The sequence below is a fragment of the Pseudoliparis swirei genome, chromosome 19 (genome assembly GCF_029220125.1).
Source record: "Pseudoliparis swirei isolate HS2019 ecotype Mariana Trench chromosome 19, NWPU_hadal_v1, whole genome shotgun sequence".
In the NCBI taxonomy this organism is placed as follows: Eukaryota; Metazoa; Chordata; class Actinopteri; order Perciformes; family Liparidae; genus Pseudoliparis; species Pseudoliparis swirei.
The window spans coordinates 12,398,104-12,409,340 of record NC_079406.1 but is presented as its reverse complement, the minus strand read 5'-3'; the positions used below and the strand labels follow the sequence as shown (position 1 = coordinate 12,409,340).

Sequence of the window (11,237 nt, the reverse complement as noted above, 5' to 3'; positions counted from 1 at the left end):
CATTTTTTCCCATGTAGTCATCCACGTCGACACTAATGAGCTTTTATATGAGCTGTTTTGAGACTTAATTTGAGTTAAGACTTACTTACTAGAGACAAGTTAGTTGTCCTGTGTGTGTTTGCCAAACATGATGAACATGAAGCGTGAGCCTAACAGGCAAAGATCTGGGTCACAATGTAGGTTACGTAACCCTTTCACATTTTACTGATCAGTAATCGTTGACATCATCCATGTACTTTGTATAGTGGATTAATACATCAGGGCTGTCAAGTCATAATATAATAACAAAGTAGTTGAGACAGTGAGAGCCATTGCTTTATGGGAACCTGCTGTCAAAACGAAAGCTAAAGCTATGATGTTAAGCGTATAGGGAGACTCTTATTATAATGTGCTCTGCTCATAAATGCAAAACAAAGATCATAAATGCTTAAAAGGCTTCAACTAGCCGCATGGAAGGGAACACATGAATAAGCACCAGTGATCCTGCATGTCAGAGCACAATTAATACACACATTCGGACATAATCAGATAGGGCCTACTTGTACTTCTTTACTTTTACTTCATACTGCAACATCCCTTACAAATAGGCAATGTTGCATGCAGTATTTGGGACATACTACTCCGTCATAACACTGCACCTTGAAACGTTTGGCTTCTTTCCCATAATTTAACAAAGCAAAGTAGTGTGGTTCCGAATAGCCAGAAAAGGATGATGGCTTGCAATCTGCAAAGGGTGACCGGATGCAGCACGACATCCTGGTATTTTTGGCATACGTGACATACTAAGTATTGAAAACATATTCAAGATGTTTTTTCCTTTTTTACTAAATAGTATGGTGGCATTGGAGTACATACATAGGCTATATATCTTACTTTAAGTTTAAAGGTAGATCAATGGACATTTTAAATATCTCTCTTTCTCACACACACACACACACACACACACACACACACACACACACACACACACACACACACACACACACACACACACGCACACACACTTACACGCACGCACGCACACACACACACGTTCTCATTAAAAAACTGACCTACATTTACCAGTTATCGTGCCCATATATATCTAGTGTTTTGGCTCATGGGTCACGACACACACGCGCACACACAACACCTGTAAATAAACGAGTCAAAGCAAAGGTAAAGCCGCTGTAATAAGAAAACACAGGGGCGTGTAATCCCCCTGCTGATGTAGAAAGTGCCTCTATTTCTCTGCATGCATGTTGGTGGTGAGAGACGCTGCCGGGCAGATCCATGTCTTCCTCCGCTCACGTGTGTGTGTACCTGCTGCTGTCCAGTTTGTTGTCGACTGCGGTCAACTCAGCCGACACTTACATTTCTGTGCACCTATAGACTGATGTTGACGGTAAACGCATTCGATCGGGAGCGCGCGAGGGTTTTGATAAAGTTAGCGGAAGGATTCACGTGACACAACATCCGGTTTTGCAAAGTTAGCGGAAAGAACTACGTGAAACAACATCCGTTTTTCAAAATAAGATGTCGACAAATCATACACTAGCACAGAGGTGGCCAACCCGCGGCTCGCGAGCAGCATGCGGCTCTTTGCCTGGTGTCATGCGGCTCTTACGTTCATATCTAAGAATACGGTATTTTTCGTCAAACGCGCATGCGTGAGATGAAAAAACGCAAGGGCACGGGTCTCAAACTCGTGGGCCAAACGCGGAAAGACCACATCCGAATGTCGAGCGGGCCGTTCTACGGTGGGTTACGCGAATGAAAGTGTCCGAAAATCAAACACTGCACTTACGCCATGAACGCCGCATTATGGGCAGCTGGATGTGGTGACGCTTTCTCCAGCCGCCCTCAATTCAGCGGACACGGTGTAAGAGCAGCGTTGCGGAGAACCGCATCCGAATGTCGAACTCTCTTCGGCTAAAGTGGTTTATTGGTGGGCGTTTGATTACTCCAGCCCCCATAATGCGGCATTCATGGCGTTCGATTTTCGGACACCTGTTCTGATTGACACCATGTGAAGGAATTGCTTCGAGTGGCAACAACGGAATTAAGCCAGATTTGAAGAGGATTGTTCCAACATGCATAGTAAAAGAAAAACGCTATTGTAAATTATTCTATTTTTGTTTGTGGACTTGGTTGAACTGAGATAATGTGTGTTGTGTGTGTGTGTGTGAGACAGTGTACACAATGTTCATTGTTGAACATGACAGACCTGTTGTCTTAGTACTGTAGGAGTCCATTTCTGTCATTATCATGTTGGTGTGTGACATTTACAACAAATCTGGCTGATCAGAGGTGTGTGTGTGCGCGCGCACACATATGTGTATGATGTGGCTCTTTGCGGTGACACAGTAAAAAATGTGGCTCTTAGTCTCTGACTGGTTGGCCACCCCTGCACTAGCATATACAAGTAAACAATTAACTGATTTTGAATCTTTATAGATCATTTCTGAGATTTAGCTTAAATTATGCTAACATTAAAACAATTATTTATTTATTTAAGAGTTTATAAAAATAAAAGTCAGACTTTTGTATGTTAAAAAAGTCCTGTATATAGATTTCCCCAAGAGTTCCAGGAAATGAATGATGCAGATATGTTCCATACATATCTGAAATCCCCTACACTGGCAATCAATCAATTAGAATGGACCTGTTTTTGGGGCCCTTAGCTCAGAGCTATCGATCCAAAACTGTAGGGTATTCATATTCAGATGCCCCTCTTTGAATCTGAAAAGAATCCAGATCTTTAAGTTGATTGAAAGTATGAAAAATTAACTAAAAGACTGGTTTTAAGGATCGTACAAGGGTTATTGGCACGGTGACAATTTTCTCTTGTGAAGGTTTTGGAGGGGATTCCCCCCACGACCTCAAAGTCTTATATTTAGGTAGATATAATATATTTAATATAAAGCAGTAGGGTTATATCTGAGAGACAATTGGGAGGTCAAGGGTCAGTCTGCAGAGTATGCGTGTGTGTGGGTGTGTGTGTGTGTGTATGAATGTGTGTTTCTGCCTGTGTGTGTATGTATGTGAGTGTCTGTATGTGTGTCTGAGTGTGTGTCTGTGTGTGTGCGTGTGTGTCTGTCATTCTGTGTGTATGTGTGTGAGTGTGTGTCTGTCTGTGTGTGTGTGCGTGTGTAAGAGTGTGTGCGTATGAGAGTGTGTGTCTGTGTGTGTGAGTATGTGTGTGTCTCTGCCTGTGTGTGTACGTATGTGAGTGTCTATGTGTTTCTGTCAGTGTGTGTGTGTCTGTGTGTGAAGCGATGTATTAGTTTGCATGCATATCAGTGGAAGTTGAAGGGTAAATCATGTTTTATAACAAGTTTAATAGTTGATTTGACCCATATGGGACTAACTCTGTTAAGGTGGTGATAGTGTACGAGTTTTAATTAATGTATTGTCACCTAAAGAAAGAAAATAAAGGAGAGTCACCAGCAGTAAGTCTTCACACCAATTCATATGATCCGTTACAACGCTTATTGCTGTCATAATACGCATGCGAAACAACATATAACATAATAATAAATGAGACTAGAGGACGCTTTTTACAATTCATAACAGCATTGTAGAAAAGAGAGAAAACAAATGGCAAAGATACGTTGATCAGAGACGTATTTGTAATTATAATACGTCAAATACAAACGTAATCTGGAGAGAAATACGTTTCAGTCAAACGTAATTTGGAGAGAAATACGTTTGTCAAACGTAACTGCAAATTGCATTTTAGGTCTGGGGGAACGTAATTTTTGTGATACAGGGTTGCTTCAAACATGAAAGAAATGACCGATTTCTCGTAAACATTTAGGACTTTTACTTTGAAATATCTCCCAATTGGAACAGTAGATATGTCTGATTCCCAGGATAATGGAAGTCAGGATTGTCTTGAACACAGCTGCACCAGTCAATGCCGGGGGTTTTGAGGAAAAACATATATAAAGCACCTCAAACATGAAAGAAATGACCGATTTCTCGTAAACATTTAGGATTTTTAATTTGAAATATCTCCCAATTGGGACAGTAGATATGCCTTATTCCCAGGATAATGGAAGTCAGGATTGTCTTGAACACAGCTGCACCAGTCAATGCCGGGGGTTTTGAGGAAAAACATATATAAAGCACCTCAAACATTAAGTAAATTACCGATTACTCGTAAACATTTAGGACATTTACTTTGAAATATCTCCCAATTGGGACAGTAGATATGCGTTATTCCCAGGATAATGGAAGTCAGGATGGTCTTGAACGCGGCTGCATCAGTCACTGCCGGGGGTTTTGAGGAAAAACATATATAAAGCACCTCAAACATGAAAGAAATGACCGATTTCTCGTAAACATTTAGGACTTTTACTTTGAAATATCTCCCAATTGGGACAGTAGATATGTCTGATTCCCAGGATAATGGAATTCAGGATTGTCTTGAACACAGCTGCACCAGTCAATGCCGGGGGTTTTGAGGAAAAACATATATAAAGCACCTCAAACATTAAGTAAATTACCGATTACTCGTAAACATTTAGGACATTTACTTTGAAATATCTCCTAATTGGGACAGTAGATATGCTTTATTCCCAGGATAATGGCAGTCAGGATTGTCTTGAACGCGGCTGCATAGAGGCACTGCCGGGGGTTTTGAGGAAAAACATATATAAAGCACCTCAAACATGAAAGAAATGACCGATTTCTCGTAAACATTTAGGACATTTACTTTGAAATATCTCCCAATTGGGACAGTAGATATGCCTTATTCCCAGGATAATGGAAGTCAGGATTGTCTTGAACACAGCTGCATCATTCATTTCCTGGAACTCTTGGGGAAATCTATATACAGGAATTTTTTAACATACAAAAGTCTGAGTTTTATTTTTATAAACTCTTCCTTGGTACAGTAAAAAAGTTTTAATGTTAGCATAATTTAAGCTAAATCTCAGAAACGATTTTTAAAGATTCGAAATCAGTTAATTGTTTACTTGTATATGCTTGTGTATGATTTGTCGACATCTTATTTTGAAAAACGGATGTTGTTTCACGTAGTTCTTTCCGCTAACTTTGCAAAACCGGATGTTGTGTCACGTGAATCCTTCCGCTAACTTTATCAAAACCCTCGCGCGCTCCCAATCGAATGCGTTTACCGTCAACATCAGCCTATAGGTGCACAGAAATGTAAGTGTCGGCTGAGTTGACCAAGGAGATCCGAGTGTCGGCTGAGTTGACCGCAGTAGCTGTCGCTAGAGCCGAGCGGAGAGTTTATATTGTGGGAGCTGCTGTTGCACCATATCAGGAACAGACCGCATTTCTCCTCCGATCTCCAGCCATGGCTCCAAGTGAACGTTGTCTCCTCCAACCGCAGAGCACCACAACGGAAGGAAAGGGTTGTTTGTAAGCCGCACATGTAAGTAGCACGTGTTTTCATGCCGTTTGTTCTATGTTTACAATTGTATGAGCATTGTGCTCATAATGCGTCCAGATGCGTGTACCTGATGCCACATGTGTTAATTTTCACGTTAGTTTAAATCAGTTCAATACACAGATTGATAGTCGACTCAAACACAATAGTGCAGTATGTAGCTACAATATGAATTATGCCCTTAACGAGCTGTCTGAAACTACACAGTCACCAGAATATCAAGCTTCAAAATGTGTAACTGAGCAGACTTTACAAGCAATTTACTGTTGAAATCCTTTATCTTTCAAAGATTGCCTCTACAAGACTGGAAAAAGGCTTCAGCAGCATTTAATTTAATTTGTCCAAGTGGTTTGACAAGTCTTTTAGGTGAGTTCGCTATTATTTGATATAATGTTATTTGGCCACTAATACATGCCTCAGATCCTACATCACAGAGGCAGTTTTCATGTTCATGCCACTGAAATCAGTGGTAGATTTCTAAAGTATAAACTATCTGATAGAATGAGCAGTTAATCACATAATAATAATAATAATAATAATAATAATAATAATAATAATAATAATAATAATAATAATTATTATTATTATTATGTAACATTGATCATCATTGTGTTTAAAAAACAGCTGGTGAAGATGAAGGTAATGATAATGATACTGGTGAAGGTAATGATACAAATTCACGAAACAAACCTGATTTTTGGTGAAATTGAAAATATTTTGCCTGGTTTCAGTCACAACCTTAGAGTGTTAGATTGTACTGTAATTTAGAATGCACTGATAATGTTGATGTTCATTGATCCTTTTGACTGCATTTAAACTTTAAACAGTTCCTAATCATGATCCCTCTGTTTCAGAATGAAACGAGGAAAGACAGGTCTCAAATCAAAGTGCCAGCGCTTCCCCTCTCATATGGGGAGGGCTCAAAGACTGAAACCATTGAGGTCCAGCTTTGCCCTGACTTCACTAGAGGACTGGGGTAACCTGCCACATCACGTTGTCCTGCAGATCTTCCAGCATCTGTCTCTCGTTGACCGGGCCAAGGCCTCGTCGATGTGTCGCTGCTGGAATGGCGTCTTTCACTCCCCTGATCTTTGGAGGCGGTTTGAGTTTGAGCTCAATCAGCCAGCCACGTCTTACCTGCGCTCCACTCACCCTGACCTCATTCAGCAGATCATTAAAAGGCATGCCCAGCACCTGCAGTATGTCAGCTTCAAGGTAAGTTCCCTTCCCCGCTGTCAAACATACTCTCTCCTTTCACCTCCTCCTCCAATTTCACAACACAGCTGCCTTGGAAACAATGTGTGGCCTCCTTATTTCAAACCATCTGTGGCAGAATTGATCATGATGCATCAGCTTCCTCTGCATTAATGGGCCTAACACATTGAGGGCTGAGATTATTCGTACCATAAACCTCCATCTTTCTGTTCCTCATGTTTGTGTGCTTTTTTAAATTTTCACCTAAATGCTGAATCATTGCTGGTAAATCAGGTGGACAGCTGCACAGAATCTGCAGAGGCGGCCTGTGACATCCTCTCCCAGCTGGTGAACTGTAGCATTAAGACCCTGGGGTTGATTTCCACAGCACGGCCCAGCTTCATGGATGTGTCTCAGGTAAGAGACTGCCGGTGCTTCATATGCACATTTCAACACTTTCACTGCTGCTTTGTTACCTTCGCATTGAAAATGCCGGAAGGTTATGTTTTGATCGCCGTGTATTTATTTATTTATTTATTTGTATGCGTGTTATTCGCAAATCTCAAAAAGTATTGAACCGAATCGCATGAAATTTGGTGGGATGATTGTTTATTATCCGGGGACCAGTTGATTAGATTTTGGGATCGATCGGGTCAAAGGTCAAAGGTCATGAACAGGTCAAAATCTTTCGCAGAACTCAAAAAGTATTGAACCGAATCGCATGAAATTTGGTGGGATGATTGTTTATTATCCGGGGACCAGTTGATTAGATTTTGGGATCGATCGGGTCAAAGGTCAAAGGTCAAAGGTCATGAACAGGTCAAAATCTTTCGCAGAACTCAAAAAGTATTGAACCGAATCGCATGAAATTTGGTGGGATGATTGTTTATTATCCGGGACCAGTTGATTAGATTTTGGGATCGATCGGGTCAAAGGTCATGAACAGGTCAAAATCTTTCGCAGAACTCAAAAAGTATTGAACCGAATCGCATGAAATTTGGTGGGATGATTGTTTATTATCCGGGGACCAGTTGATTAGATTTTGGGATCGATCGGGTCAAAGGTCAAAGGTCATGAACAGGTCAAAATCTTTCGCAGAACTCAAAAGTATTGAACCGAATCGCATGAAATTTGGTGGGATGATTGTTTATTATCCGGGGACCAGTTGACTAGATTTTGGGATCGATTGGGTCAAAGGTCAAGGTCAAAGGTCATGAACAGGTCAAAATGTTCTTGAATCGCATGAAATTTGGTGGGATGATTGGTTATTATCCGGGGACCATTTGATTAGATTTTGGGATCAATCGGGTCAAAGGTCAAGGTCATGGAAAGGTCAAACTCTTTTTTTACCATAGCACGATACATTTTTGTCCAATTGGCATGCAACTAATGCCAAAATGTTCATAATTCAATGCCCAATCTTGTGATATGCGAAGGTATGCGCTCTACCGAGTGCCCATTCTAGTTTGTAACATGCAAAGAGCTTGATCAATCATATCAAGTCCTGCATTTGTATGTCAACCTGAAGTCTGCTATCGTGTCTCTTATCCCTCATAAGTAGTTACAGTAATGAAAACAAATCCTGCAAATTTTTTCGGTGTAAGACATTCTGGTTTAATCATCATTGCTTGTCCCTCCTTAGGTTCACTTTGTGTCTGCACTGACTGTGGTGTTTGTCAACTCCAAGTCCCTGTCCTCTATCAAGATTGATGACACGCCAGTGGACGACCCGTCCCTGCAGGTGCTGGTTGCCAACAACAGCAACACCCTAAAGTTTCTGAAGATGAGCAGTTGTCCTCATGTCTCCCCAGCAGGTCACTGCACATTTTTTATATATTATTCTCTTTTGTTTTGCTTTTATTAGAATAGAGAGTGGGCCAGAAATGAGGAAAGGGGGGAATGATGTGCAACAAATGTGTTGGCCTGGTTTGAAGTATAAATGTATTCACTGTATTTAGTTCTTAGGCCACCAGGGTGCTCCATGTTGATTTACTTTGTGACTTCAGGTAAAGATTGATAATATTTCATCGGGACCAGAGTGGGCGACTGAATCCCTAGAATCACCCTGATTATTTGTTTGATTTGTTGTTTCTGTTCCCATTCAGATGCTATCATGACTTCTCTTTCTGTTCCCAGGTATCCTGTTTGTAGCAGACCAGTGCCATGGACTCAGGGAGCTAGCTATGAACTACCATCTCCTGAGTGACGAGCTCCTGTTGGCCCTCTCCTCTGAAAAACACGTCCACTTCGAGCACCTGCGCATTGACGTGGTGAGCGAAAACCCCGGGCAGACACACTTTCACACCATCCAAAGAAGCAGCTGGGAGGCCTTGGTCCAACACTCACCCAAGGTCAACATTGTCATGTACTTCTTCCTTTATGAGGAAGAGTTTGAGCCCTTCTTCCGCGAGGAGACTCCCGTCACCCACCTGTACTTTGGACGGGCAGCTAGCAAAGAGATGCTGGGACGCATCGGACTGAACTGTCCTCGGCTGGTGGAGCTCGTGGTGTGCGCCAACAGCCTTGAGCCCCTGGACGAGGAGCTGATCCTAATCGCTGAACGCTGCAAAAGCTTGTCTGCCATCGGGCTCGGCGAGTGTGAAGTGACCTGCAGTGGCTTTGTGGAGTTTGTAAAGATGTGCGGGGGCAGGCTGACTCAGCTGTCAATCATGGAGGAGGTGTTGATCCCAGACAGCAGCTACAACATGGAGCAGATCCACAGTGAGGTGTCGAAGCATCTGGGCCGCAAATGGTCCCCTGATATGATGCCGACCTGGTAGGCAGACATGAAGCCAGAGCGGAGGGCTGCAGGGTGATAGACGCTTTTTGCTCATCAGTGTTCATGTTTTTTTTCCCGAAGCTGTCACTTGTATTTCGGCCTGCAGGAGACTTGATGTAAGACTGACAATGTGTTTTTACCTAAAAACTGTCTGTCTTGTGAGCTTCATCTCTATGCATAGACAGTGTGATGTAAACTCTTGCTTTTGGTCTGTAAATGATGGTTAGAATTTACAGATATTCACTGCAACCTTTTAACCATTGAGCCTAAAGAATGTGGATCTGTCATCTGTTGGCTCGTATTAAAAGCATCACACCAAACAGCATTTCCCACAATATCATCAGTCTGTTCTGTTAAGTAAATTCCAGGCCTTTTTTGTGGTGAAATATTATTCTTTACCTTATTGCTACATCCTTTTAAGTCTTAAATCACCTAATCTACTCCTACTTAATTAAGTCAGTGACTTCCTACATTTCTCAGGATACAGTTTGAGGCTGGGTCTGGACTCAGTGCATCCTGCCGTTGTTAGAAAGAGGACTAACAACAGTGATACCAATGCAGCACAGAGAGAACAGGAGTTTCCAGTTGAGGCAGAACAAGAGTCGCAGCTTTATGTAAAACACAATTGGTCTTTTGCATTTTTGTCTATTTATGTTTGTGTAAGTGGAGCTTAATAATTGGTGTCACAGGTTTCACTTTTATTACATTTAAAACAAATTATAGATGGACATCTTTGTTTCTCTCGAAGCACTGGCTAAATAGATGAACGTTTTCACACTGAATGTCTTTACTGTGTTCAAATTAGATGCCTTCATTTAGTTTCATTTATTTTAATTTTGTGCAATCTTTTTTTGTGCAAAACACAACACAGTATTCAGGCCATACTGTGACGCAATATGTTAAAAAAAAACTGCATTTAATAATTTGTCACATTTGTCTCTGTGCATCAGTGACAAAGTTGCTCAGGTTTGGAGGAAGTCTGCTTTATTGTAACTGCTATTAATTTGACTTATAATGTATTTAATTATTAATTAAAATCTGTTTAATAAACTTAATTGTTGCATATTCTTGTAACTATAATATAATACGTTGTCCCTTTTGACCTTTCTGCAGCTTTTCGTTTTTTCAACACTAGAGAGCAGCAAAGGTCTAACTGGAGGCAGTGGGCCTTTATATAAGCAGAGCAGCTACTGTATAATGAAGTATGCCAATGATAACTCATTTTTGTGTAAGTGGATTTGGCTTGTGCACACTCCATTTCCATAAAAAAAGGCATCTGAGTTTGTAGCTTAGAAGTCTTTTCTTTTTCTTTTGAATTTACCTTCTGAATTGTTTGATCTAGATGCTGCATCTGAAATAAGACTCACGCACACACACACACACACACACACACACAAATGGGATGAAGACAATTTAATTGTACCTTGCTGGGACAATTTCAATTTCCCAGACACAAAACAATACACCCAACCAGTCACTGGCCCAGCCGACAGTATAACACTTTTTTTTTCTCCTAACAAGTGGAATCTGTAAATCACACACATATGTTCGCCTCGGTGACGGGATGCATTGTGACTGTTTAGGGTATCTAAGTGAGAGGAATATATTAAACCAGCTAAGCATTTTGTTCTGGAAAAGTGCCACGTTTGGAGGGGTGGGTGGCATGACTAAGTGGGTTACCACTGTGCTCTGAAAACCCATCAGGAAAGTAACAGGCTTATGTGTTCACTACGGCAGCTTGTTATGAGGAGGGTAAGGAGGAGAGGGCCTACATACTTTTCCTTACTCATCACCCCAATCGAAGATTTGTCACAAGTCCAAGAAGAGTATTTCCCCAAAAATGAAAACATATTGGTATATATCAAA

The 11,237-nt window shown here is 41.2% G+C and overlaps 1 protein-coding gene across 3 annotated transcripts; it reads left to right on the top strand.

Annotated features, from left to right (window-relative positions):
- The first annotated feature begins 5,094 nt into the window (after window positions 1–5,094).
- fbxl3l (F-box and leucine-rich repeat protein 3, like) lies at window positions 5,095–10,426 on the top strand. 3 transcript variants are annotated; one of them, XM_056439416.1, is made up of 7 exons: window positions 5,095–5,383; window positions 5,688–5,764; window positions 6,253–6,613; window positions 6,887–7,009; window positions 8,235–8,406; window positions 8,729–8,862; window positions 8,977–10,426. In XM_056439416.1, exons 3-7 carry the CDS (start codon window positions 6,254–6,256, stop codon window positions 9,370–9,372), a joined length of 1,185 nt encoding a protein of 394 aa, XP_056295391.1. In that variant the 5' UTR covers window positions 5,095–5,383; window positions 5,688–5,764; window position 6,253; the 3' UTR covers window positions 9,373–10,426. The 3 variants fall into 3 exon arrangements, with proteins under 3 accessions (XP_056295391.1, XP_056295389.1, XP_056295390.1); XM_056439414.1 differs by having other exon boundaries at window positions 8,729–10,426; XM_056439415.1 differs by lacking the exons at window positions 5,095–5,383; window positions 5,688–5,764 and having other exon boundaries at window positions 6,139–6,613; window positions 8,729–10,426.
- The last annotated feature ends 811 nt before the right edge of the window (window positions 10,427–11,237 follow it).